At 41.4% G+C, this 7,687-nt stretch overlaps 1 protein-coding gene across 2 annotated transcripts; it reads right to left on the bottom strand.

Moving 5' to 3' along the window:
• Window positions 1-3,310, bottom strand: cysltr3 (cysteinyl leukotriene receptor 3). 2 transcript variants are annotated; one of them, XM_048255204.1, is made up of 2 exons: window positions 2,986-3,310; window positions 1-1,240 (listed from the first exon to the last, which is right to left on the bottom strand). In XM_048255204.1, the coding sequence occupies exon 2, from the start codon at window positions 1,235-1,237 to the stop codon at window positions 113-115; it is 1,125 nt and encodes a 374-aa protein (XP_048111161.1). In that variant the 5' UTR covers window positions 1,238-1,240; window positions 2,986-3,310; the 3' UTR covers window positions 1-112. The 2 variants fall into 2 exon arrangements, with proteins under 2 accessions (XP_048111161.1, XP_048111162.1); XM_048255205.1 differs by having other exon boundaries at window positions 3,024-3,310.
• Between the last annotated feature and the right edge of the window lie 4,377 nt (window positions 3,311-7,687).

Here is a 7,687-nt window from a genome sequence, read left to right as displayed (position 1 = left end):
ATAGGCTGACACCAGACATAATTTCACTGCATTTCTTACTTCCAGTAACTATATGCATGTGACAATAAACTTCCTTGTATCTTGTATCTGTAATCCATCATCACAGCCCATCTCAATCCTGTGGTCTGAGGCTAATCTCTGGCAGTCCCTCAGCAATGTGGGACAAGGGGTACTGTGATCGCTTCCTCCTGCTCTTCCAGCTACTCTGACCAATGGAGCTGAAGGAGGTCGACCTGAGGGTGGAGCGGACAGTGGTGCGCACCGTGGTGCGGAAGGATTCTCCGGCAAAGTAGTACATCAGTGGGTTGAGGCAGCTGTTTGACGCGGCCAGGCAGAGCGAGATCACCAGCATGCGCAGAAGCCACCCGGTGATGCAACAGTTCCAGCGATGCACCACAGCGTGGAGGTGCAGCGAGCGCAGCAGGTGGTACGGCAGGAAGCACAGCAGGAGACTGCTCAGGATCACTGTCACCAGGTAGACAGCGCGCTGGCGGTTCTGCCGGCTTCGGCTCGGCCTCTTCTTCCTGCTCACCAGCTTGAACATGATGGAGCCGTAGCAGCCCAAGATGGTGGTGAACGGCAGGAGGAAACCCAGCACCAGGGCGACATAGTTCAGGACCAGGATGCGGTACCAGGACGTGATGGCTCCTGGCTCAAAGCAGCGGGTCTTGCCCTCCCTCTCCAGGGTTCCGGTCATGAGGAAGGGGCTTGAGAGCAATGCCACACCAACCCAGATCCCCACGCAAACACATACACCCCGTTTCACTGTCACCAGGCTGCGGTTTAGAAGTGGATGCACGATGGCGATGTAGCGCAGCACACTGAGTCCTGTAAGGAACAGCACGCTGGTGTACAGGTTCATGTAGAAGGCAAAGACACATATGCGGCACAGCCAGTCTGGGAAGTCCCACTCACTGTCTCGGAAGTAGTAGACCAGGCGGAAGGGCAGTGTGAGTGAGAAGACCGTGTCCGACAGCGCCAGGTTAATCATGAACACACTGTTGGCCGAGTGTTTACGGGTGAGCCGCAGGAAGACAAAGAGTGCCACTGAGTTACATAAAAAGGCAATGGGAAATACTATGCAGTAAGTCACTGTATAGGCCATGCACTTGAAGTTCTGATCGCTGTTGCATCCTGCTGAACATGTTTGCTGCTCAGGTAACCCAGAAGTGTTGAGCAAGGAGGAGGTCTGGTGGAGTGGTTTGCCAAAGGACTGAGGAGGAAATGTCACTAACATGTTCTGTGAGGGAAAAGTGATTAGGAAAGTAGTTAGGAGAAACCTTACACCCATGCTCTATGTGGCAGGATTATATTTAAAAAATATAAAAATATATTAAAATATATTTGTATTTATTATACGGCTCTTCACAATGCTAGTAGAACGCTCCATTGACTTGAATGGGATTTCCCAAAGTTCTAGCGGTAAATAAATTAATGTAATTACCGCTGCAAACATATAATTACCGCTGTCAATGGCAACGGGTTTTGTGCTTCTGATACGTCTTTCATATCACTACGCAAGGACTGGAACTTCATTCAAACGTGAAAGCAGACGGTTGATCAGCTGTGTTCTAAAGAATGTTAAATTCAAGTTCAGCAGCGTGTGTTCAGAGACGGTTGGCCACAGTTTCACAAATTAAAGGCCCCTTAATTTAAATTAAGTGGTTTTGGTACGTTTTCAGGGGAACGCCGGTCATTACTGGGAAAATAAGTCCCGACAGGGCGAACCGGACCCCGACGCGCAGGGAAAATGTTAAGGAACCCTTAAGGAGAAAAGTTAAGGGTGTTTGTGCAACCGTTTTTATTTTAAGGGACCCTTAAATCAGATTTTAAGGGAAAAACTTAACTTAAGGTGCTTTGTGCAACCGGCCACAGGCCCTTAATTTTACTTTAACCTGTTGAGGAGTGAATTCTTTAAGACAATGCCGTTCCCGAGAGAGTGATTATTTTCCTGGCTCCTTCTAGAATTCTATGCAAACATTCTATAGTTTCAGTGAAGAGCAAAGATTCTAGAGCTGTTCTAGAATCTTTGGTGAAGAGTCCCTGAGGGTAATTGTTGCATCATAGTATGGAACTTTTTTAGAAAACTTTCTAATCACATATTTGTGATCGTACTCCCAGGGGCCCAGCTGCGTCTGATCATATAATTTGTGACCATACTCTTCAACAGGTTAAAATGCCATTTTAAGGTGTGAGTGTGAAACCCGTAATCTATTACATTTAAGGTGCCAAGTCAGGGGTTTACTTTATTTGTTGTGATTAAGGAGGTAATTAAGGACAATTTAAGATATCTTAATTTTATTTGAATGTGTTAATTCAGGGATTCTTTGATTAAGATGGCCGAAATTAAGGGGAATTCAAAAAAGTAAAAGTAAGATGTTCTCCTTAATCGACCTTAATATATGCACATTTCTACTTAAAAACTAGGCCTACTAGAAGGGTTTTAAGGTCAAAAGTAAGACATTTATAAGGGGTTAAATTAAGGGGGTTTGTTTCGTAGTGAATGAGGAAGAGTTTTACTGCAGGCCTACAGTAACTGAAGACTTGCTGGTTTGAAATGATTATGTTTTGTACCTGATCTAAACATGCAGTTGAACCTGGAAGTGGAACACTCATTCGAAATTATACTGATTGTTCACCCTCGAAATGAGGAAAAATTCCACATTGTCTCAGGCATAGGCTAATAAAACATTCGTTGATAGCAACCCATTTGACACTGCTATGCAAATTATATGGAAATCGAAACGAACTAAGGTCCTGATGCATTCGCTCTATCCAGTAAAATGTTATTGCTATTACAAACTGCTATGGGTCCATAATTAATCAGACTACTTTCCCGTAGGCCTAGTTTAAAAAAATATTGTAACGCAATGTCAGTAACTTTTCTGCTTAAGTCAAATTGTTTCCCTTTTGTTTGCCACAACGCAGTAGCTTAACACTTCAGCCGTTACATTTTTTTCCAACCGGGTATATTAATTGACTTACCTGTCATGTTCTTCACAACATAGAGACTGTGTCTGTACCTGCTCAATTTCTCCATAAATCCTCGGCTAGAAACTGGTGCATTATTTCCTTTGAACCAGAGGAGGACAATCGTCGAGTTGGGACATTGCGCACAATGCGCAGACGGTCCATGTGTTTCTGAACTACGTGCGGTATGATACGCTTTTAACTGGCTTGTTTGGCATCGTCAATCTCCTGCAGGAAACTGTCATTATAACCAACGCTTGGTGGTATTCTTGTTAAATTCTGCAGAAGCTGAAGCTATGAGCGTGTATCCGCACACAGTAGCGGCTCCTGGGTTGACAAATAGGCGGGGCAGAGTCTGTTGATCAAGTTTAGGAAATTGGCATAGTTCCAGGTCACCGGCAGCTGGACGCACAAGGGCGGTCCACGGAGATTTTGTTCATTTGTACGACTCTTTCTTTCTATGGCTAGGCTATGAGCGAAATCTGGGGAATGGAATTCCATAATGTTACCACTTGCGGTCAAAATACCGTTTTGTTCATGCATTATTAACCTATGTTAGCCTACTTAATGTTATTTTATTCATAAGAAGTGAAGTTTAAAATGTTGAGATTCCAGACAAATAAAAGCTACAATGTAGGTACCGGTAATCAGCTCATTAGCTCAGGGACCAGTTTCCCGATAACGACGGAGACACGCTCTTACGAGGGATGCTAACGTAATTGTAATTACGTTACAATTACGTAATTACAATTAAAGATTGTAATGCTTCCCCGAAAGCATCTGAAGCCTAAGAGCGTCGTAAAGTCCCTCTTACGAACGTCTTAAGATTTGCCGACTGTTTCCCGAAACCATCGTAGCTTAAGAGCATCGTGAAAACACTCGTAGATCTACGAGTGCTCCAGAGTAGCCTACTCATTACCGGCTAAGAGCGTCTTAACAGTAGGGGAGACCGGGTATGGTTGTAACACATTTTTCTTCAGCACCTAAAACTACCATTTCTTTTAAAGCTACAGTTCTGGAACTTTTTGGCAAAGTACCCACATTTGTCTACTACAAGTGGCAACCATTAATACAGTGTGTATCTTTGTTACAACCTACCCCACTACTGGGGTAGATTGTAACACCTATTGGGGTAGATTGTAACAGGTAAAAAAATGCAGAAAACAATGGAATTCCATTTGATATACTGATTTATTGCATAAACAGGGTACACAGGGTGTGAAAATAGATTCACCAACATATTGTATACCATACAATGGTTCTTCACATAGAGAATGGAGATCATATTAATGTTTTAAACTAAATATAAAAACCACAACGTTTATACTTTTGTGTGTGTATGTATTTGTGTCTCTCATGGAAAGAGAGAGAGGGCTGAACAGTCACACACACAAAAAGATGAAATTAAACAGACATTAAATGGGTCTACTAGCCCCATTCCACAGGTTGTAACATTTTCAGAAAATGTGTTACAACCTACCCCACCACTGTCATCCATTGTTTAGCTAGCTGTATTAGCATGGTGCTTTGACATTAGCAAGAGAGAGCTACACCATTCTTTACTAGAGAAACTATAGTTTGACCTGATGTAACTCATACAACTGTATCTCCCGAAAGCATCTGAAGCCTAAGAGCGCCAGAAAGTCCCTCTTACTTAACGTCTTAAGATTTGCCGACTGTTTCCCAAACCATCGTGAGCTTAAGAGCATCGCGGAAAACACTCAGATCTACGAAAGTGCTCCAGAGTAGCCTACTCATTACCGGCTAAGAGCGTCTTAACAGTAGGGGAGACCGGGTATGGTTGTAACACATTTTTCTTCAGCACCTAAAACTACCATTTCTTTTAAAGCTACAGTTCTGGAACTTTTTGGCAAAGTACCCACATTTGTCTACTACAAGTGGCAACCATTTAAATCTCTTCAACTATATTACAGAATTTGTGAGATTATGACAAATAATAGTGTGTATCTTTGTTACAACCTACCCCACTACTGGGGTAGATTGTAACACCTATTGGGGTAGATTGTAACAGGTAAAAAAAATGCAGAAAAACAATGGAATTCCATTTGATATACTGATTTATTGCATAAACAGGGTACACAGGGTGTGAAAATAGATTCACCAACATATTGTATACCATACAATCGGTTCTTCACATAGAGAATGGAGATCATATTAACGTTTTAAACTAAATATAAAAACCACAACGTTTATACTTTTGTGTGTGTATGTATTTGTGTCTCTCATGGAAAGAGAGAGAGGGCTGAACAGTCACACACACAAAGATGAAATTAAACAGACATTAAATGGGTCTACTAGCCCCATTCCACAGGTTGTAACATTTTCAGAAAATGTGTTACAACCTACCCCACCACTGTCATCCATTGTTTAGCTAGCTGTATTAGCATGGTGCTTTGACATTAGCAAGAGAGAGCTACACCATTCTTTACTAGAGAAACTATAGTTTGACCTGATGTAACTCATACAACTGTATCTACAATGGTAAAAGCACTAGAAAAAAATAAATCTAAAAAAAATCTAAAGTTACTTTCTTACCTCAGATGTTGAATTTTTCTCTTTACTCCAGGAGAAATGGCGCTAACAACTTGAAAATGTCCATGTGTGATCGTTAAGGAAGTCTGAGGAGTCAGAAACTGTCACATGGCTCATATCTTATCCCTGATTGGTGGAATTGGTGATGTTACAACTCCCCCCATGTTACGACCATACCCGGTCTCCCCTACTTCTCACTGAGGTCACCAACAGGACATACAGAGGAATTACAATTACCACTTCCCCGAAAGCATCTTAAGCCTAAGAGCGTCGTAAAGTCCCTCTTACGAACGTCTTAAGATTTGCCGACTGTTTCCGAAACCATCGTAGCTTAAGAGCATCGGAAAACACTCGTGAGATCTCACGAGTGCTCCAGAGTAGCCTACTCGTTTACGGCTAAGAGCGCCTTAACAGTACTTCTCACTGAGGTCACCAACAGGACATACAGAGGAATTACAAGTTAGAATACATAATCCAATTTACGTTCCCATTCTTTATTGTGTTTACCTGTGATGAATCAGATTTTAGCGTGCAAAATAGCCTACATTTAATGGTCATAATAATGTGATGAAAAGGACAAAAATGCAATCAAGTTATGAAACGAGACGCTGCAGAATAGTTTGACATTATCTTTGCTAAGTGAATATTTCATTAGGCCTATGAGGTAAAAAAAAAAGAGAAAGCAACATGTGGTTTAGTCTGTAGCCTACTGCATCAAAAATCTAAGCCTATTTCCTTTCTTTCTTACTCGACTTCTTTCTTATCTTCAAACGTGTTCTTAAGTGGCACCTTGAAAAATTATTGCATGGTGGAACAATCTAATCTTAAAATAGCCTAATTAGAATTATTTATGTCTCTGTGTGGTATATAACCTACTTGGGATGCTTACATGCAGATGTCAAAGTGTTTCTATTTTCGCATTGATGTGAATTAATGTGTAGATCCGAAGTTTAAATGGTAGGCCTATAGCTGTGACGTGCAGTCACCTGACATCACCGTCAAATCAGAGGATATTTCAGAACTATAACGTGGACAGCTCCCCTTAAGAGCATCTTAAGAGCAGTGCATGCGCGTTCACGCTACGAGCATGTTCGGGAAACAGTCGGAAAAACCAAACGAACGATCGTAAGATGAATCGTAGAAAATCCTCTTGAGCGTGTCTCCGTCGTTATCGGGGAAGTGGGCCCTGATCAGTGGAGAACTACTTTTGGGGGAAAACTCAAGAGGGAAACAAATAACCGAGAATTCGAAACAAAATTCCACTAGAGCTCCAAGTGTAGGCTAGGCTTCACGCCGCCTTACACCACTCAGCTCTCATAGTCAAGTTTAAGTTGTTTATGTAGGCCTAGACTACTCATAAAAGAAACTAGATGTACCGCATAGCGGTACAAAATATGACCGCCGCTCAGTCCTGTACATCCGTTCCGCGAAAATAAATCACACTTCAATTTGTCTCCATATTTTACTCCATCCCCCACTCTTGAAACTTTTGTGTATGCTTGTTTGGCATGCCTGAGTGTGTGTGTGCGGCTGCACAGAAAGTAGCCTACTGGTGCTGAAAAGGTGAATAGATTGTAGAATAGCCAAAGAATATGTAGCATTGTTATAAAACCTTCAAAATCTCTAAACAATCACAAGTAGGGCAGTTCATCACAGTTCATCCATTGCAACTGGATTGATGAAAGGTCACTTACACCTGTAGGCTACATTGTATTTGGGAAAAGCAAAAGGTATCAGCATAATGTTATTTATTTATTTATTTATTAATTAATTATGTATTTATAAACAAAAACATCTCTGTCAGTTCCATGCCGTTTTCAACAGCTATCAAAAACAAAGGTCATTTTTGGATGGATGGATTTTTTGTGAATGTTTCTTCTTCTACATAAGATTTTAGTCATCTTTAGTTCATGTAATACTTTTATTGTCAATGCACAAATTAAGTAACAGTAGTCTGAAAACGTTATTGTTAATGCACAAATTAAGTAACAGTAGCCTAGTCTGAAACGAAATGCTGTTTTTTACATCTAACCAGTGGGGCAAATAACTGACATGTCCAAATGGGCCTTGATGAATGAAATGCGCCGCTAGACTGTTCATACACATTTTAACGGGCCAAAGTTGAAGAGCTTTTGTCCGTTATTGTTCGTGCAAAATATAGGCT

The sequence above is a fragment of the Alosa alosa genome, chromosome 10, assembly GCF_017589495.1.
Source record: "Alosa alosa isolate M-15738 ecotype Scorff River chromosome 10, AALO_Geno_1.1, whole genome shotgun sequence".
NCBI lineage: Eukaryota > Metazoa > Chordata > Actinopteri > Clupeiformes > Clupeidae > Alosa > Alosa alosa.
Note: the sequence above shows the minus strand (reverse complement) of the source record. Positions and strands in the feature narration are given on the sequence as shown.

Excerpts from the sequence above, each read along its gene's own strand:
- cysltr3 (XM_048255204.1), bottom strand. The coding sequence starts at position 1,237 with ATGTTAGTGACATTTCCTCCTCAGTCCTTTGGCAAACCACTCCACCAG.